General features: G+C 41.8%; 1 protein-coding gene across 1 annotated transcript in view; it reads right to left on the reverse strand.

Moving 5' to 3' along the window:
* vstm2la (V-set and transmembrane domain containing 2 like a) overlaps positions 1-18,157 on the reverse strand; it is a 62,935-nt gene extending 44,778 nt beyond the window's left edge. Inside the window, exon 1 of the mRNA XM_030423972.1 lies at positions 17,787-18,157. Within this exon, the coding sequence (XP_030279832.1) occupies positions 17,787-17,904 (118 nt within the window). The 5' untranslated portion in view covers positions 17,905-18,157. The remainder of the gene's footprint in view (positions 1-17,786) is intronic.
* Between the last annotated feature and the right edge of the window lie 3,424 nt (positions 18,158-21,581).

Consider the following 21,581-nt stretch of genomic DNA (forward strand, 5'->3'; position numbering starts at 1 on the left):
TTTGAAACATTTCCAAAATGATTCAACTTCCAGTTTAACACCCCTTTCACAAGATACAGCTCTATCTGTCAAATACTGTATGTAAGAACTTTACTTCAAAAGGGGCACTATGTGGTTTTGGAGAAGATATTCAAACTGAGAATTTTATTATATACAATGTTGATGAGGTAATCATAGAAACTTAGAAATATGTATTATTTTCAATATGGAATAAACAAGCTGTTGAAAATGAGGTCCCCAGAACACTGTTTGAAGCTAGGAAGGTGGCAGGGTCCGCCAAATATAAACAAAGTAAAACAGTATGAAAATGTGTTGTTCTTAAAGGTCAGTTTGTTTATTCATTCATGAAAACAAAGGTTGTTTATTTAGTTTGTCCAGGCATAAAAAAAAAAAAAAACGAGTCAGTGACTGAACTCTCTTTGTTCTCATGAATGAATAAACAAACTGACCTTGAAGGACAACACAATTTCATACAGTTTTTGTTTGTTTATACTGTATTTAGCGGACCGTCCCACCTTTCTAGCTTTAAACTGTTTTCTGATCATTTCTGATTTGCCTGTGAGAACAACTTGTTTATTCAGAATTAGAAATAATAAATATTTCTAAGTTTGTATTGTTACCTTATCAATATTGTAAATATTCCCTTTAAAGTCATTTGATAGTATCAACAGAATGTGGAGCAATATCAGTTGATGAATGTCAACGTCGTTGTGTAAGAGACAAACTTCTGAAGTCAGCATGCTAACCAGTTGGCCCCAGCGGTCCAGGGCTCTTGTAAAAGCACTGTTAACACAGCGCCAGCGACACAGCTAACTGAGCTAACCAGCTAATGTCGGATAGAGTTAGCAGCAGTCAACGGTGATATGCTGCCCCCTTTCTGTGCGGAAGTATAAACTCAGCAGCTGGCCAATTCTTACATAGTGCACCTTTAAGGTAATGTTTTTTTTTGTTTTGTTTTCATTTAGACATGTGTCCAACATGTAAACGTTTGTTATGGCTTAATTCAGACATGACAGGATCGTAATGAAAAGAAAAACACAAAACCGGTGTGATATTTGGAAGCTGGTGCGTAAGAAAGAGGGAGAAATGTTTCTGTTAACAGCTATTCATTTCAAAAGTAATACGGAGGGAAAGGATTGCTTTCTGTTCTCTCACAGGCTGCATCAATGATGGATTCTAGAACTTGCTTTAGCTGTTTTCCCCTCGGTCTTTACTTGCAAATCCATTTCACATCCTCTCATCAATTTCAGCATTTATTAGAGAGCACATTTTGCTGTTAGACTGTGCACATGCATTGGATAACAAGAAAGTAAATTCATTTTCTTTTTTTATTCCTATTTGCTCATAGTATACGGTACTGCGTAAAGCAATACCCATAATTTCATTGGTATGGAATATGGATCATAACTGCAGCGCAAGGGAAAACACCCATCTTTATAGCCACGAGGAGAAGGTTTCAAGGTTGTTTCAAGGTTTATCAAACTGATTATATTTTCTTTGTGCATCAGAGATGAAAGCTGACTGACTGCTGTTAATAAGGCATGCATTTAATGAGAGTATATATTCCTGTGTTGCTGTGGCCTCTACGATAACGTGCCGTGTTGGAAGTGTTACAAAAACATCAGTATCGCATGGCCAGACCTCCACAGATCTGCACACTTCATTTTAGTTCTGTGCCAGTGCTGGAGAGGGGTCTGGTTTAAGCCCATTATCATTCTGGTATAGAGGAGAAAAAAAATGCTCTGGCTTGGTTGTATTGCTTTCAACCCATCAGTATCGCCTCGGGCGGCACTAAGCCCAGGTTGCAGCGACGGTGCTCCTGCATAATAGTGTTTTGGTGGAACATTTGCACATGGGGAGACGAGCCCTGGCATTAAAATAGCTACATCATACATTACAAAAAGAAAAAGTGCCATAAAACAGTTAAAGACTGATGTCGACTATGAGATCCGGCTTTTACTGATAAAAGAGACAAACAAATTGATCATGGGTGCCCTAGGGTTGAAGCTTGCCTACACTGGATTTAAAACCACAGATGCTTGAAACAGCTGCACTGAGCCCGTGTAGTATGTAATAACACCTATCTAACAGAAGCCTGTGTAAAGTTGAAAGTTACATTTACAACTTGACAACTTGTAAATTACAGTGTGTAGGTTGCTAGCTTGAAAGGTTGTTCTTGGTTTAGGCAACAAACTACTCAGTTATGTTTGAGTACCAAACTTCTTGATTAAGTTTAGGTAACAAACTACTTGGTTAGGTTTAGGCAATACAACTACTCCAGTTAGGGCGATGAGGCGCCGGCCCAGGGCAGAGCATCCCATTTTTGGGGAGTGTGGGAAGGGGAGGAGAATTCCAACTGAAATATTCAACCAATGGCAGAATTCATTCTCAAGCTTACTTCCTGTGAGTCAGGCAAGGTTAGTCCAAGTGTAACTAAGTCGTATTGCCACTTTGATTTTTATTTAGACAGACATGAGACAACATGTACATTTGTCAGTATATTTATATAACCACATGTATTTTTTGAAACATAAAGGTGCTGTATGTAAGAATTTGTCACCCTCTGAATTCATACTCCGAACGAATAGGCTGCAGTATATCACCAGAGTAACCACTAACTGTAGCTGCCATAAGCTAGGTAGCTCAGTTAGCAATGCAGCTAGCCTTCCTATAAACTTACTACAACCAGACTGGGAGCTGAGTGCTGCTGTTGTTTACTATCAGAAGGAAGCGTCTAGGTTTTAGCGAGTTACCTTCAGAAGAAATTTCTTCGACAAAATCAAAACAGCTTTTTCTTAAAACTTAATTTGAGTTAATTATTGAATGTTTTAAACTTACACTCTTACATGATGCATGAATTACATTACACGATTTTAAATCTGTTTAACTTGAGAAGCAAAGAGAAATAAACAACACATCCAGATTATAATTCTGATGAATATAAAGAACGTAATTTAGCTTACCTTTTTTGATGAAAGAATAATAAAGACATTATTGTTCTCTAATTCGGGTTAATTTAATTCCATCTTTAATCTTGTTATTTGAGAACTATATGTAAAAGACTACACTATTAAGCAGATTGGATTGTGGATTTGGATAAATAAGAGTCCAAACGTTTCATGTTGCTTCCCACTGCTAGTTAAACTCTGAACATGGAACCTTTTTTAAATCAAAGCAAACCGCGAGTACACACTCGATCGAGCACGCACAGTTGCCATCCTCGCTCCTGAAGAGCGTTAACAGGCGCGTCAAATACTTAACCAGAATTACTTGCACTCCTCATTTTGTAATATTGTATTATAAAATGTGCAAAACACCGGTACATCCTGTACTTTTCAACACTTCATTAAAAGCGACATGATGCTGACTAGATTAAGATAACCATTTCATCCTGGCAGTGTTTTATGACTGCACCATCAAATCAAACAGAAATATTCAGCGTCTTGTGCATCATTTTATACACACTTGCACAAATTTAGCCTGACATCTCTCGTCTTGGGAGCGCGCTCATCGGTCGTCCTGCAGAGTTAAAAAAGGCTCAGAAAAAAAAGTTACGTAAGCATGACTGACAGAGTCCTTTATAAATAATGTAACCTTTACATGCTATCCTTGAAACAGTGCGTCAGAAAATCATCAAAATGTAAATGTTTGCTTGGATATCAGCCACATGAAAGGCAGTGTCAGAAGCAAACACATTAAAGCGATCTTCAAAGTCAATTCCCCCCCCCACCCCCCACCCGTATGCCTGACGTTATGGGATGCTGCCTGCTGACTATTTGATGGATTGATTTCAAAGTACTGACACATGGCCATAAAATCACCGCACATAGAATAGCAGCATATACTTAGATATACTGAGGAAACAGTCCTCAGAGGCAAGAGGTCCGCCAGAGATTGTTGCCATGGTGAGGAATCTGTAGGTTAGGATGGAGAGGGTGGGTGCACAAAACAATGAACGTAACGTGTGATCCACAACCTTAGCGCATGTACAAAAGGAAGCTAAAGTCAGAATAACTGATTTGGAAAAAAAGTAACAGGAGATCCAGCGATTCAAAATAGTCGGTGCACTACTGAACAAACTCAGAGCACAATGACTTGCCACGGTCGAGTGATTCCCCCCAGATTCTCTGTTAACAGCGTCCAACAAGAATATCTGTGTTATACGCCCGTCAGTTTTAAAGTGACAGCTGTGGCAGATTTACCGCTAGAATTCATTTTAAGGAGGAAGCAGGTTTCGGAAAATAAAAAGCTGTTGAGTGGACCATCGATTTCGGATTATTTTGATGCAATAGAGAACAGGTGAGCTTGAAAATTCCACCCATCTATTCGTCCCTCCATCGTCTGTATTGTACTTAAGTTGTTTAAGCGAAACACATGACGCAGTATCTTAATGTGTGATTTCATTCTTTCCTGCGTTCTGTCATATTAATCAAATGATCAGCATGTTTTGTGAACAAACAAGGATCTGTCGGCTACTGAGGAAGTCTGCTTGGTTTCCTTCTGACAGAGAAAAACAACACACAGCAAAGATTATAACTCATTTTTATGACTGTTTGAATCGTTATTGCTTATTGTGGTAACTTAAACCCCCGATACGATCAGCCGAAGGCATTTCTGCCATTGTGTGTGTGTGTTTGTGTTGCAATAACATGGACAATGTCATAAACAGCATCTTCTGTCCTTCAGTGTTGCTCGTAATAAGGACATTGCACGGACGACACAATATGTGTATGTCACTCTGAGCATAATAGACTGGGATGACTATTTTCATTCCTCAGGAGTATGCGAATTATAAATTCACTGCAATGGACTGAAGAGGCAGCCCTGTAATTGCATTGCTGCATTAAATGTGATTAAAAAACACTAACGGCAGCGTTTTGCAGCGTGTGCTTGATTCTTTTTAAATGCAACAAATATGCAATACTGGCTTTTCTTTTTTTTTTGTTTTTTTTTTTGTTTCATGATTAATTTACATTTCTCAGATTCCCTCCGGGGAGCTGCGATGCCACATACAGTACCTGGCATGAGCTGAAACATCGCTCTAGTTTTTGATATATTCACTAAAAATAGCACCATGCTACGTACTGGAAACTGTTCTATTTTCTGAATATGAGTCAAATAGACGCAGATAATCTCAGGGCTGTAATGTCATGGTGATCGCTGCCGTTAACCGGTTTATTTGTGATCATTACTGTTAACTTGTTTATTTATGGCATTATGCATATGTTGTTTTGGAGAAGAAATTCAAATGTTTTATATTTACAATATTAATGAGGTGATGATGCAAACTCGGAAATATTCATTTGTTCCATAACTGAATAAAGAAGCTGTTCTCAGAGGAAAATAAGGTCCCAGAACAGTGTTTGAAGATAGAAAGGTGGCAGGGTCCGCAAAATGTAAAAAAAAAAAAAAAAGAAAAAGTAAAACAGTATGAAACTGTGTTGACCTCAATATCAGTTTGTTTATTCAGTTTGTTCAGTCGTGGAAACAAAGAGAGTTTGTTTACTCAGTTTGTTTAGGCGTAATAAACATCAGTCAATGATCCCTTCTTTCTTCCCAAAAAACTGCAGAGTGCACCTTTAATCTTTAATTTATATATATCTTCTTTGCACTCTTTCCTGCTGCATGACAGTTTCCCCTCAGGATAAATACAGCTCTGTCTTATCTTGTCTTGTCTTGTCTTGCATAGTCTGAAAAAAAATAAAATAAAAATCCAACACAAATCAGAGACACTCTCCAGGGAACAATGATACTTCACTAAATTATGTGGTGGCCTGCTAGAGGCTCAAGAGCTCTCTGAGGCTGCAAATGACTGATCCTAGACCATGGACACATCACGTTCCCTCATTCGCCCCTCTTCCCCCCACCTCCTCCTCCTCCTCCACCTCCGCCTCCTCCTGTTTCCTCCCTCAGTGAGACTGCCAACAGATGAATCCTGCCAAGTGCCTCCCCAGGAGAAGAGTGTGTGCGTGTTTCTCTCTAAATCTGAGAGGCTGTGTGCGTGCGTGTGTGTGCCTGTGTGTGTGTGTGTATCTTTCCACTTTGATGGCAACATTGGCAGTAATGTGTCTAATGGAAGATAAGCAACACTCTCTCAGACAAGCCTTCACAGCCAGGCACTTCCCCCAACACCATCCTGCTGAGTGGAATGGATGGAGAACTCTATTTTCCCCCCCTACCCCGCATCTCTTTGAACACACAACTCGCAGCGCACACCCATGCAAAAGCACCCACACACACACACACACACACACACACAAGCATATACAGAGAGTCACGGTTTGGATCATCTGTCTCAAAGCTGCCTTTATCATCTCTCAACAAAGTCCGCACACACGGGTTGGATGATGAGTCCCGGAGATGAGTTTCAGTCAGAGGGACACCTCAGAGAAAGTATAGCTTTGGATCGCCGTGCTCAAAGCTGCCCGCAATCATTTCTCCTCCAAAGCATGTCCCCCCACACACACATACACACACACACACACACACACACACACACACACACCAGTACAGTGCTCTGCAAAGGGAGAGAAGGACGAGTGTAGCAGAAGGCACTTATAGAGAAAGAAAGAGGGAGAGTCCTTGACTGCCGGCTGACCCCGCAGCTTGTTTGTGCCGATTTTGTGGAGAGCGTTCCGATCGGAGGGGAAGGAGCGGGGGGGGGGGAATTCAGACTTTATTACACACAACACAGCGAGTGGTGACAGGCGAGGGAAGGAAGGAAGGAGGAGGCGAGAATGATGGAGGACAACGAAGGTCTGAGTCCACGGTGTCCGGCGACGACTACAACACCTGAGCTGCCGCCAAGTTTTGTTTTGAGACTGATAAATCGGCTGGTTGCATCAGACGTGGACGGTCAGACTCGACTTCCTCACTGACCACAGCTACAGTACGGCCGTCAGCTGAGGGCGAAGATTTAACGCTCCGGGCACACTGGATTCATTCTTCACATTGTTCAGTCATTTCTGTAGATTCACTACCGTACTGCACAGCTGTCGCAGTGTGGAATAGGAAGCTTCATGTGCAGCTGCAGATTGTCCAGAATGCTGCTGCCACAGACCTCACTGACACCAAGAAGGTGGAGCACATCGCACTTGTGTGTCAAAGGACAGATTTTAAAATCCTTTTACCTGAATATAAAGCACTAAATGGTCTCAAGCCTAATACATGGCTGATTTGCTGGTACAGAACATCCCAACCCCTCAGGTCACCTGTTACAGGTTTAACTCAGTGTTACCAAGATCAAAATTGGGCAAGACAAAGCAGCTAATAGTTTCTATGCTTCCTGACGTCTGATAAAACCGTTTTCATTTAACTATAAACATTACTGTTTATTGTAGCTTTCCAACAGATTAATCACTTCTTTTTCTTTCGTCATTATTCGTTTTCTGTTGATGTTTAATTATTTACTTATTTTTTAATGAAAATCCTTGTTTAATCCGTCACTATTTATTCACTTATTTTTGCTTTTGGTTTTTATCGCCTATAATTATTGTTGAGTGTAATTATGTTCCTATTGCCTTATTGTTAATCTGTTTTTCATGTCTGCATAAAGCAAGAGTAGAAAAATTGCCTTGTGTCTGAATGGTGCTTTATTAATAAACCTGCCTTGCCTCACCTGAGCTACAAACACAGAAATAATCTTTTCTACATTAATAAAGAATTAAACCTGGTGGTGCTGATTCAATTCTTTCGAGGTGTGATGGGTGCCTTGTGGCAAGAAGGTCCTTGGTTCAAATCCCGCTGGGGCACGGCCTCCCCGTGCCTGTGTGGGTTTCCTCTGGGTAATCTAGTTTCCGCCATCATCAAAACATGCACACATACTATAGGCTGATTCTCCAGTCAGTATTCTTGACCAAGGGCACTGGCTAAGATCTTGAGTTGGTCCATGGGTGCGAGGATTAACCCGCACCCACTGCACCCTTGGGATGGATTCAATGCAGAGTACTAGTTTCATGTTGTACGTGCAATGGATACTGATATGTGATCAAATAGAGGTTCCTCTTATCATTAACTTCATAGAAAGCGGGAAATCCTGCATATAATGCAGTGTGAATGTTGAGATGCCAGCTGTTAACAATGCCGACATTGCCTCACACCGCCTTGCAGACAGAAAAAAGAGACCTGACCAAAATGATTGCCTCGTATGTTCTCAGGTTATAAAACCAGCTTGAATCATATGCAATAATGTTTTGACTTGAGTTTTAGAGAGTCCCAACATTTCTGGATACAGTCCTCTCCAACTTAAAGGAGAACTTCGGTCGATTTAAACATGCAGCTTCATTGCTCAAGCTACCCTCGACTTGCCAGTACCGAAGACGCGAAAACATTTGGTCCAGCCATTACAGAGCTCCGTGAACGGAGATTTAGCATTGACAGCTAACAGCATGGGGTCAGAACTTTACACTGTGTTTTAAGCGTCTTAACATGCTCCACATCTCACACCAAAAGTTATGCAACATCAGCAGACACCTTAGCACACAGCACTGTAGCGTGTATGACTCAAACTGAATAAAAAAGTAGTTAAAACAGTGTGTTTGTGCAAGCAGCTACTTACCTGTTTGTTGACATCCACGTCTTCCGGTAGCTAGACCAAACTAGTATATCCACCGAGTGTGCACTTAACAGGCTTAACAGACTATTGTAAGGCTCATGGCTCATGACAGGCTGTAACATGGACATGTACATTATGAACAGAAACACGAAAATGCTGGAATACGTTTCCGTCTCCGCCAGTGAGGGAGTAAGTGCACGCTTGATGGATTGACTAGTTTGGTCTAGCTACCGGAAGACGCAGATGTCAACAAACAGGTAAGTAGCTGCTTGCACAAACACACTGTTTTAACTACTTTTTTATTCAGTTTGAGTCATACACGCTACAGTGCTGTGTGCTAAGGTGTCTGCTGATGTTGCATAACTTTTGGTATGAGATGTGGAGCATGTTAAGACGCTTAAAACGCAGTGTAAAGTTCTGACCCCATGCTGTTAGCGTTCAATGCTAAATCTGCGTTCATGGAGCTCTGTAATGGTTTGACCAAATGTGTTCGCGTCTTCGGTACTGGCAAGTCAAGGGTAGCTTGAGCAATGAAGCTGAATGTTTAAATCGACCGAAGTTCTCCTTTAAGTCAGTCATCAGGTTTTCCTGTAAAAGGCAGTTTATACGTGTTCTTCCACTTTCTGTGTTTCTGAGGAGAACGCCTGAATTGCAAAGCAAACCTTATAGTCACGGTTGGACGTACAACTCTTCATAAAAGTTGTTTAAACGACGCAATCTTTTCTTCCAGCTCTGATAAACATTCACCAGGAAGCATAATGGCTATAGATTTTGTTTCATTGGTGAAATAGCCTGATATTTCTCCATACTCATTAAGACTCAAAACAATGCTGAGATGGAGGACGGTCTGCTCAAAAACACACTGCACAATGCTCAAAGCAAATAATGGTGGACTGAGACGATCCTCCCGCCTAATTCTGAACAACACCCATTAACCCTAATGTGTGATTTGGGCTCAGCGTATTTAACTGTGACCGAGTCAATGTAAGTAGAATGAAGACCAAACATTTAAAAAAAAGTCTCATTGTGCCCAGTGAGAGGCTTTTTTGCACATCCTGATACGTTTTTTTTAAATACTTGCTTTAAATCACAATATGCTACAATATGTTAGCTCCTCAGGTTTGATCAGTTCAGCTGTTCTTCAGCATACATTGTGCCAGAATGTCTCTGATCACTGCATAAAAACCCGACTGGTCTATATACGCACAGAGCAGGGGCAGTGCATTTCTTGAACAGAACAAAAGATGATAACCTCTGACCAAGTTCTCAGCAGCTCCTCGCTGATAGAGCATGATTTAGAAAACTATAGAGCCGGGGCAACCTCCCAACTCCCCCAGCATGCTGTCTGTTTATCATTCTGTAGGATTGCTATGGTAGTTCTTCTTTCCTGGTGTAAATCAGGTCTTATCATTTCAGACGCCTCTTCTTTCAGTTTGTGATGGCAGGTTTATTTTGGAGTCGAATTTCGATATATTGCCGGGCTATATGTTTCCCGCTGTTCTTCAGCTTCTATGTAGTCTCAGTTTAGCATCGGCACGATTATTTGTAGTTTTTAAAAAAAATGTTCCGGCTCTAATCTCCTAAATTTAACATTTATGCGAATATATTAAGCAGTCATAGACAGCGGACATTTCATTTATTCAGTGTCCTTCTTGAGAACAGAAGCAGTTTATTTGGATGGAAACTCTTGGATGAGAGTCAGTATGCCTGTGTCTTCCATCTTTGGCAGTCTTCCTTCCTCATTCTTCCCCCGTCGCAGTATCGGGGATTTCTGAGGTTTCGCTGTCTCGTCCTCTTGAATGCGAATCCCCGTCTCCTTGAGCCCAGACGCGCAGCCTGTCAAGCGCCTTGAATGTTTTCGTGCCCGGCTCCGAAAATAGTTTAAGCCAGGCAGGGTGTGGGGACTGTGCCTTGGTATTCTTGAGCTTTTTAATTACATGCTGCACTGGTTCCCATTTCTTTTGTCCCTCACTTGTGCAGTAGTGGTTGAAGTTAAGTCAGTCTGCGGTACACAATTCTGCCTCACTTCTATGCTCGTTGCAGTGCTCGTTCCTTTACTCGATGGTCAAGGAAAGCTAAATTATCTTTCAGTTTAGCAGTCAATGAGCAGTGTGCCCTCTTAATGTGAACGTTTGAGTCGTCTTTAAGTTGTAATGAAGAAAGTCTAAAGCCAATCACAATCGTACCGTGCTGATTTTTACCGCGAGCCTCTTGCTACGCGTGCATATGTTGTTGCACCTTGACCTTGATTCCAAGTCTTCGCACTTGGCAGGTAGTTTGGTTTCTCTGTGTAGCAGAGAGGTGACTGATATTCTCACCCTGGCTATTCTCCCCTCTGTGTCATTCAGTCCAACTTCCATATTTGTTTTTTGTCACACAAACTAGGCTGTCTTTGCCCTAAGGTCCTTTCTTTTAAAGGCCAACACGATTTTTGGTGTTCTAAGTCATCATCACGTGTTCCTGTCATAATTTCAGCCAGGACTGCAGCTTCCTGTTCACTGCAATCTAGTTTTACCAAAGTGGTGTTTCATGTAAATGTTTTGCATGTGGAGGGATTTCTTTATCTATCCATCTTTCCCTTTTTTGACTCCATTATTTTGGCCTTTCAGGTCTTGAGACTAAGCTTTTTTTATGACATCTGGAGTGAGTTACTTTGTCAAGCTATTGCCACTGGCATGGCACTGCTGAAAGTCTTCAGCCAAGGCTTTGTAAGATACTTAGTAAGATACTAAGAGTGAGTGTTAGTCTTCAATACACACATTTGGGCATGTATCATATTATATTATAATTAAAACACACATTTCTTAAAAATGCTATGCGTGTTAGATGAAGTCTGAACTAGTGAGTCCTGAGTCTGTTGAGGAAGATGGCGAGTGACTATGCTGTCCTGACATTGGTCGGGAGTTCGTTCCACCGCTGAGGCGCCAGAACAAAGAAGAGACGCGGCTTCGCTGAGTGACCTCTGTTGGCTCTCAGCGATGGCGTACCAGCTGGCCATCTGATGTAGTGGAGCGAAGTGCTCACGCCGAAGCATGTGGTCTGACCGGCGTTTGGAGGTAGACGGGTGCAGTTCCACTGATGGCCTTGAAGGCGAGAACCATCGTCTTGAATCGGATGCGGGCTGCAACAGGAAGCCAGTGGAGGTCACGGAGGAGGGGGGGGTCACACGGGATTTGATTCCCACTGTCATGTAGCAATCCTTGAAGTTTAACAACCATCATGAAGCAGGTTCAACTAGAATCCCTTCGGACAGCAGCAAAATCAATACCTATTAATGCGAAAATGTCATGGCTTATTACTTTGAGTGCACTTTGCTCACGAAAGGATATGCAGACAAACACAGGAGACGTGTACGAGATAGATTTTTGAGTCCTGTGACAACCGAGCTGTGCGTTGTGCAGGGGTAAGGTGCAGCTGCTGTAATAATTTCTCCCTTCTCTCTAGTTTATCCCAGGCTGCCCTCAAGCACTTGTCTGCACAGTGAGGAGTAGATACCGAGGTCAGGACCTAAATACATCCGCTCTGCCTACTGCTGAGCGCCAACAAGCTCTAAAACTGTCAGCCTGTCCCTCTCTCCTCCGCTCCCTCACCCATCCTTCCTGTTTGTACTGACACTTTCCTTCTTCTTCCACTTTGTGTCTCTTTGTGTTTACTGACAGCGGCAGGCAGGCAGACAGAGCGTAAAAGAGCCCCGAGTATCTGAAAGTCTGAACCAAATTTAGGCTACGTCACATCTTAATTTCCAGGCAAATGAGTGTCTATTGACTTTTCACAGATTGCAGATAGGTGTTAAGTCTCTAAATGGGGAAAATGTTCATCACACTTTCCAAGGGACCAGGATAATTGCCTGTTTTGTACAACCGACAATTAAAATCTCAATGAAATTCAACTAACATAAAACACATAAAAACGGGGGGTTTTGGTTGAGAAATTCCTCAAAACCATCACTAACTTTCCAATTGTCTTAGTTCATACATCAACAGATGTCCATCTAAAAGCGCTGTGAGAACACTGCCAGTGAGACTTTTGTCTACAGGTGGTGTTACTTCAAACCACAGGTAAGAACCCATTGATGTCGGTGATGATGGTATGGATCAAGGTAAAGGGACAGATCCGACTCACTTTCACTTCCTCTCAACATTGCCAGATAGGATGTTTGTTGTTGACACAAATAGGTCTACATTATTTAGGTGGCTGGCATGCATGCTTTCTTAGCGCAACATTTCAAAATGTATTTCATGAAATGTTATGGGAGGAACAGAATTTAAGAATGTATAAATCTGTTTAGTTTTTAGTCTGACTTTCAGTGTTTTCCAGCAGTTTGCAATGTTCTCATGCTGTTTTTAACTTCCTCTTTTGTCAGGGGCATAATGCATAAAATACACAGTATATAGCATACTCTCTTAGGTTAGGCAAATGTACATATATCTGCCAGTAACTGATGCATATATCAAATGCAGATATTCAAGCCGAATGTTGTCACAATATCTCTCTGATGCGATGAAGCAGCTGTTCCTGTGATTATTTTTGGGAAAATCTAATACTATGCTATGTTTATTCAGTGCTTCTTGGATCTGCGCCCATGCAGGGCTGATCTACATTACAGCGCACTATATACTTGCAACAGTAAGGAAAAAAACTCAAAAATCAGGACACCTAATTTTGAGATTTCTGCACGACACTTGTTCGTCTACCCTCAGCGCCGCGACGATGCATGGAACCCGGCCGTCATGTCACTACACCCCCCCCCCCGTCATAAATGAACTGCGAGTGAGTGGGAGGAGAGGAGCAGACGGCCATATTTGGTGTCTGATTCTGCGGGAGATGCGAGTAAACCCCACAAGCTGCTGCTGAATGTTTGCCAGTGATACCGCATTGGCTACTGTTGAATCTTTAATAGTCTAACAGTAGTGTGATGTCATTGCCTCAGTGCTCCAGTTTGCTTGCTCGCATTTTCACCCCCCAAATATATTCATCACACAACACACCTGTCATTAGAGGGGGAGCGTTTAGGGTGGTGAAGAAAGGCGGCTGTGAAGGAGGCCTAACCATTCCAGGCTGTGATTAGATCTGTGCCAGACCTGGGTTTTTGACTCGTCCATCCATTCAGTATATTCCTCTGAAATACTGTCATAGAAGAGGAGCAGCCATGCCTGAAGCCATTTAAAGGTGCCGCGGCAGACATAAAGGCTTCTGTCTTCACTGAATGGCAAATGATTCACTTGTTGAATTGGAAAAAAAAGAAATGCTTCAAATCCAATCTGATAATGGGAGTCAGGATGGGACTGGTTTCTCTGGCGATGGGGGTCATAACAGGGTGAGGATATAAGTCGGGCCCTGAGTGAAGACTCACAGGCACTGATACCTCCGGCAGTGCCAGAAATACATTTCTGTCACCTTACGCTGAAGTGGAAAATACTTCTCGATTCAAATTCATGCTGGAGACACAGTAACGCACGAAAAGTGTGAAGACAAACCTGTTCGCCAAAATGTCCGTTTGCATTGTGTCATTGCAATCTGTTTTCCTTTTGTAAAGTTCTAAGCATCTCATTGGTCCTGCCGGCTCATTTACTCTTCAGTGATTAATTAAGGCAATTGATTGGCTGGAATAATCGCTCCGCTGGATAACCATGCCCTAATTAGGAGTTAATTGAAAAGTATCAATGACTAAAGCACAGCCTGGGCAGATGTAGACCGGAACATTATGAAAATTGAGCAAATCCAGATTGTTTTTTTTTTTCCTTTCTTCTTTTTCTCTTACTTCCTTTTCTTCTTCCTCACTGTTCTCTTTTTCGCAGCTGGTGGAGAGCCAGAGAGGAAAAGGGAGGATAAATCATGACCCCCGCGGGACTCCGAAACCACCGATACAAGCCAAACAGTATATTCCCCCGAAAAAAAGCAAATGAAGTCTTCACAATCGCGGTCCTCTTGCTATTCCTTTGATGACACTCGCTGTGGCCTACGCTGTGAATTCCCCCTCATAACTATGGATGTCAGTCTAAAACAAATGGTCAAATTTATTCTGCAAATATAAAAAGGTGTTGAAGGGAGTTCAGGTGGGTTTATCCTAGTCTACAATGCCTGAACTCGTCACTCCAGCTCTCCACATCATTATACCCACAATTCAATTCAGTTCCAGACTTGGCTCTATACTTGAGTGTTCTGACTGTAATAAGACAAATGATTACTCTGCACGGACATTTAATGTTTCAATTGGAAATAACAGTACATAAAACTATTAATGCACTCCCATCTGCAAGACTTTCACATCTCTTGTTGCCTTCCTCTTTCCTTTCATTCTACCCTCAGGACAAAACAAAAACAAGTGTATCTGCATACACTCATTTCCATAAAAATCCCACACACCCACTGTTAGCACGAGCAAATTATTCGGTCTGAAAACAGACACTGATGCGTTATGTTCTGGATGCACCAATCTGCAATGAAACATTACTCATCTTGCTCCAAATGGAGTCCAAAAAAAGTGAAATACAAAATATTTTAAATACAGAGAAATCCTTTAAGAGGATATCAGAGACAAAAGATTTAATGGATGGATTATAAACACTAATGATACGATAATGCATGTATGACGATGTGATATATCGGATGATGAAAACCCAGAGACAAAGACGGGCACGGCTAAACTGTTGGGGGGCTCCCGTTCGGGGCCAGGCTGACAGAACATCCAGCCACAGTTTTAAACTGACCACAACCCTTCCAACACTTTGAGATCTCTGCTGGTAAAACCTACAGACGAGGAACCCCCCGGAGAAAAGGACTGGACAGCACATGTGACAGCTGCGAGGAACACTCCATGGATGAAATGGGAAAGATGACAATAAGGCTGAGTGAACGCTGGAAACAGACATCAGCTGTCTGCGAACACCGACTCGTCGCAGCATCGACTCGGGGGGGGGGGGGGGAGTCAAAGATCATCGACCCGAACTCAGAGAGCGGAAGGAGGAAGATCAAGAGGGACATTCATCTAACGGCAGAAACGATCTTTAATGAGAGACAGAGGTTACAATACCTATCTCTGTAAGCGACTTTGGGTCCTTGAAAAGCTCTATATAAATTAAATGAATTATTATTATTATTATTATTATTATTATTATTATTATTATTATTATTATTATTGTTATTATTATTATTATTATTGTTATTATTATTATTATTATTATTATTATTATTACCCCCGGCATGTGACCAGTGTGATCATACTAAAGTCATCGAATGTGGTAAAAGATGAGGGGAAAAAACAAGTAGGCGTGACTTAAAGGAATAATTCGATATTTTCGGAAACACATTTGTTCATTTCTTGGCACAATTAATGTGGAGGAGCTTGATGTCCCTTGGATTTTATGATAAAAAATGAAGCTAGAGCTGGGAGAGGTTTGGCTTAGCTTTGCATAAAGACGAGGAGTTAGGGAAGTCCCGAGATGATTCTGAAGGATTCCCTGATGAGAAATCCAATCTTGCAGCTGTAGTTTATACTTAAGAGAAATGTGAGAGGGATTGATCTTAACCAAGTCTCACTGAGAAAGGGATGAGTGCATCTCCCAGGATGTTGAACTAGTCCTCTAAACAAGCAATAGACAGGTTTTCTGCTTCAACTTAAATTTTGATCGCACAACGTTAACGGCTACAGAAAAATGACACCATCAACTATTAGATTGGCAGATTGGACTCCTCATAAGCCTCGCTTTCATGCTATTTTGAGTGCGGACGTGAAATCTCCTGGGAACGTAAAGACTGACTGTTGATCCAATCAGACTGAGAGCACGGCACCATCTCTAGCTGCTTTAACATCTCCACTGCAGACTAAATAAATGAACAAGCCCATATTTTGTTCTTTGTTGTCGGAAGTCGCTACACTGGGGAAAAAGAAAGCGACCCAGCTGCCAACAATAGTGCCACCTGGAAACGCTAGAGGGGGAAAAGCAGTTTGAGGTTTCTGAGTTCTGCTTCAAGTTTCAATTAATCACTCTGTGTGTGTGCAGACATGATCACATCCGACGACATGATTATATTTGAGCAAATCAGTGTCCCATTTGAAGGGGAACGTGACTCACCTGTGTGTTGTAACCTTGCTCTGAGATTTGATATAATATTAATGAAAAAAACTGCAGAGTGCAGCTCAGTGTGTGGGAGGAAAACTGTGTCGTGGATGTTTGAGGGACGAAGAGATTGTGAAGTTGAGGCAAACTGTGATTTGGGGTTTTTACTCGACGTGACAGAAGAAAGTAAAGTTGGCTTCCGATCGATTGCATTCGAGCCTCAAGGGCACTTGTTGGTCATCACCTCCGCTCGTTCTCCATCGCCTTCTCCTTGCTCGATTTTCCACCCACACAAACATCGTGCCGTGCACAACCTGTGGAGACTGACAGCCCGGGCCAAAGTTACTGAAACAAACCAGAGAGCTGTGACACACTGTGTGTGTGTGTGTGTGTGTGTGTGTGTGTGTGTGTGTGTGTGTGTGTGTGTGTGTGTGTGTGTGTGTGTGTGCCAGTCCGCATGACGTAACAATGTGCAAACACTGGAGGCCATTTAGGGAAGCTCCTGATGAGACAGAAGGAGGCAGATCTGAGGGAAGGTTGTTCGGTGTGGACTTCTCGGGGATACTAAAAGAGGATGTTAACTTCCACCAGCTGACATCACCTCTGCCCCGCGTGGATGAATCACCCGCTGATCAGGAGGCGAGGAGGGCGAGAAGAGCTGCAGCTCTCAGGGAAACGGAACATCCTGTCAGTCATGCATACAGCACAGACGCTCACACCGCCGGTGCCATCAAAGAGTCATTAGAAAGAGCAACCACAGGTGCATCGAGCCCCCCGAACAGCCACATTTAATGAGATGGGTAGACATGCACTGACTGAACGACGGGCTGATTCATCCCCCCCCCCACCCCCAGCACAGACCCAAACTATTTCTCTAGCCATGACTGACAGCATGCCTACCATGAGCTCTTTGGTTACACACAGTCACAGACAACACACAGCATCAGCCTCTCGCTCAGGCTGCGTGCCGCTTCTTTGTTTAATTCCTCCTCTGCATGTGAGCAGACGGCATCACTACTCCACAGCCCCTCTGCTGTCCTCTCATCAACAACCAAAAATGAATAAATAAAGAAGAAGAAGAAGAAGAAGAAGAAGAAGAAGAAGAAGAAGAAGAAGAAGAAGAAGATGATGATGATGAATGAGAGGAGATGTGGAGCGGACTTCACACCTACCGTTCCCAGAGATGTGGTTCTCTATCTCGCCGTGTCCAGCTTGCCTTGTGGAGACACTAAGTTGCATGTAGAGTCCCATGTAATGTAAACTCCCCAGCAGCACCCTGAACGCTCCCATGTCTCTTCTGATTTGGTCTGCTCTCCTTTCCCTTCTCTGTCTCTATCACATCGGGTGGAGTGCGCGTCGGGAGGAAAAGATAAAAGATTTACGTTTGTCTTTGTCTTTTTTGTTTTGTTTTGTTTCTTTTTGTTCTTAATCCAGGTGACTTGCTCTGCCGAGGAAGGGAGCGAGATACCTGTGAGGAAACGACGACGCGAAGGAGTCGCTGCAGCCTCGCTCTGTGCCAGCACACTGACTGAAGCTCTGCTTCTCTTCGGTCGGCTCTACATACGGCGGAGGGAGACCGCTCCCAAATGGGGAGTGGCGCGGCTTGCATTGGGAATATCAGTGATGAGAGGAGTGATACTGGAAGCACGTTCGGCAGGTTTTAACTTTACAACGTTTCATTTTCCCACAAAGAAACACGCGCAGATGCTAATAGCATGTGTTTATTATTATCATGTATTATTAATTAATAGTCTTAATTAGAATTAGTTGAGTAAATAATAAACTGATAAACGGCCTCGCGTAAGTGGAGAGTCTCATCATTAGCTAAAAAAAAGTAGTTTGTTAGCAGGGTGGGCTAAAGGGGTGCCTCCGATCGTGTAAGGTGGCTAACGTTAGCAAGTGACCAACATGAACACAGGTGTGGGGTTTTATTATTTTTTTTTACGTTTTTATATTGATTATGGTTATGACAGTTCTTGAAGTAAACATAATACAACTGTCACGAAAATTAAGCTACTTTAGCCTATCTGTCATAATTCTACCACACATAGCTTTTGCTAGGAAGCCGTCTTTTATGTCAATAGCCAAATTTAGATGAAGAATGAAGATATTTGAGTTTTTATATTTACAATATAAACGAGGTAATACAAACTTATTTCCATAACTGAATAAGCAAGATGTTCTCAGAGAAAAATAATGTCCTGAGAAAACTATGTGAAGCTAGAAAGATGTAGGGGTCTGCCAAATATAAACAAAGTAGTCCAAATCACAAACAGTCTTTCAAGGTCACTTTGTTTATTTAGTCATGAAATCTAAGACAGTTGGGTTTTGTTTTGTTTTTCTGCTTACAAAACTACAAAGTGCTTCTGTCACTGAAATGTTACACTGAACAATAGGTCAGCTTTCATCAGGATCAATTTTGAGAAGCTTTCTTTTATCTATAAATCAACTGCCCCGACCAATCTGAAGTACACGGACAACCTATCTTCAGACTGGGAAGTCTGGTTTGATTGGGGGCAATAAGCAAGAAGCCTGACATCCTAGACATTCATAGGCAGGGTCTAAAATGAGCACAAGCCACCAGCCAAATACTAGTACAATATGCAGGTGGCAAGCAGATCAGCTTAACTTAACAGTCCAAAATCAAACAGTAGTAATCTATTGACTAGATGGTAAAATGTAAACATTCACTAGCAGTTTGGTCAGTGGACAAAAAGTAAATTCTTCAACCTGTCGTTTGGACCAAAGGGGTAGTCCTGTTAAAGCTCCGTCCTGCAGCGAGTTTCTTCCTGCAGGACTCATACTTGTGCTTTGGCGTGTTGCTGTCCATGGTGCTGAAATGCAGCCTCAGTGTAGTCTCATATTGGCCAGCAGAAGATATCATTTCCAATGACAAGTTGCACTATGATATGGGCTATTGGACTTGTAAGTGCTTCTGTAGTCTTCATTGATCTTAAGCACTTTTTTCCACAGCGGGGCAGCAAAGCCAGGGGGTTTTATTTCCATCTCGTTAGGCAAAATTATATACTGTGTCCAAATGACTTGAAGGAAACAACCCAGAGGAAAGCTTAGTATGACCTTTGCTAACAGGATTTCTCCAATAAATGCTTCAACATTTTCAAAACTTTGGTCTTGGGTCTATGAATAGACTTACAGCAGCTGCACAAATAACATCTCTAGGATTTTCTATGTATAGGATATTAAAACAGATTTGTTGGTTTAGATAATTTCCTAAATTGTTAGAGTTGAGTACAATATATGTATTGTTAATTTACATTAACTTGCTATAGCCCAAAAAAAGATTTATATCTTCTACAACGTTTGTTTTGTCCTTGTATAAGTAGCGTTAATACACAGTTACAGTTAAACCAGAACTATGAAATAGCAAGTTCTGGATTTCTTGCAAGATAACATGTGGATGGTCTGATTTTCTCTGTTAACAGTTATTGTCACATTGTGAGCCAACCTCTGCTTCACCTAAGGGGCAATTGTAATATTAATACAGTTGTCACTCATTGTGTGTTTAGCTGCAAGCTATCCAGACCCCAAGTCAGCAAACCATGAGGCTCTCCCACCAGGTTTAGGTCAGTATGCAGTTTCTGTTTTTCTTCACAACATACAGTATATCATATTTACAGAGGGGCCATTTCAGTCTGAAGTCATGCTCAGCGTGGGAAGCTCAAATGGGTTGATGTTTTAGACTTAATGTATACCTTTCCTATAACATTGTGTAACACTGTGCCCTGATCTGATCGGAACACCTCCAGATATATGAATGATACTCATCTTAAATTTCTTCTGCCTTTACACAGGCATGTTCCACCTCACTAGACCGTTGCTTTTACAAGCAAATTAAGTTTGTAGCCAAATGTTGTTGTTTTTTTTAACAGAGCCAGGACCTTGCTGTAACAAATATCTGAATGTCAACACACTGACTGGGTGACCTGACTCCAATTACCCTCTTAAATAAAAAGCCATTATACCGGGCGTTCATGTCCTTTTCCATTCCAAGATGTGGCCTTCTATAAATAGATGTAAAAGAAATGTGCTGTTCATACAGATTTACATAACAGTCAACAGTAGTAAGACACAGGTCTGGAGAGCATCGTACAAATGCATTCATGGCATGTACAAGTCAATTTTACTAGTTAAAATCTACATTATACTGATATTTAACGGAGGATGTGGAGGAGCGCTGCTGCAAATCCATATTTTATTTTGTGATAGTGATGCACGGAATTCATAAAAATGGTCATAAACAATTATCATTCTGATCATTAGCTGGTGGGATGCAGGTGGGTGAAATTCGTCTTTAATGAAGGAAATATTGCTGACATGCAGCATTCCTTTAATGTACAGATATGTGTTTCTCTACATTAAATGCACTTTTGCGAATAAGGAACAGTTGATAAACTTCACTGTTTATTTAAAATGCTTGACTCGCCAACGGGATTGTTCAGCATATTGTGTAAATTTATACTTATACACATCAAAAGGTCATACACACAGTTCAGAATTATACAGTGAAAAGGTTTAGTGTGAAGCAGCTGTCCTGATAACACCTGAGATCCTGTCTTAACATATAAATGTCAGAAGCTAAAAAGTTTAATTCTGTTTCCTCAAGAGAGTTTCCTCCTCAGCTTTTAGATTTACTGATTAAATGTGAAATGTTATATGTCACAGTGACATTACTGTGTGCATGGAAAGGTTCAAGATGACTGAAAGCAACTTCTCATATCAATAAATCAGTGTATGTGTGTTGTGAACCTGCCTGTTTTGGTGCATCTTACTGTGTGAATAATACCCCTTTAAATAGCAGGATACAGACTGTCCCTAAGACCAACAAAAAGCTGAAGTCTAAAGTTAAGTCACTGAGTCACTTTCTGCAGCCTCCAGATAGCAGTGTGCAAGGAATGTGCTTGAACAACCCCTCTTTTAAGACAAACATGCCTGGGGGCGCACAGGTG

This window comes from Sparus aurata, chromosome 7, assembly GCF_900880675.1.
Source record: "Sparus aurata chromosome 7, fSpaAur1.1, whole genome shotgun sequence".
In the NCBI taxonomy this organism is placed as follows: Eukaryota; Metazoa; Chordata; class Actinopteri; order Spariformes; family Sparidae; genus Sparus; species Sparus aurata.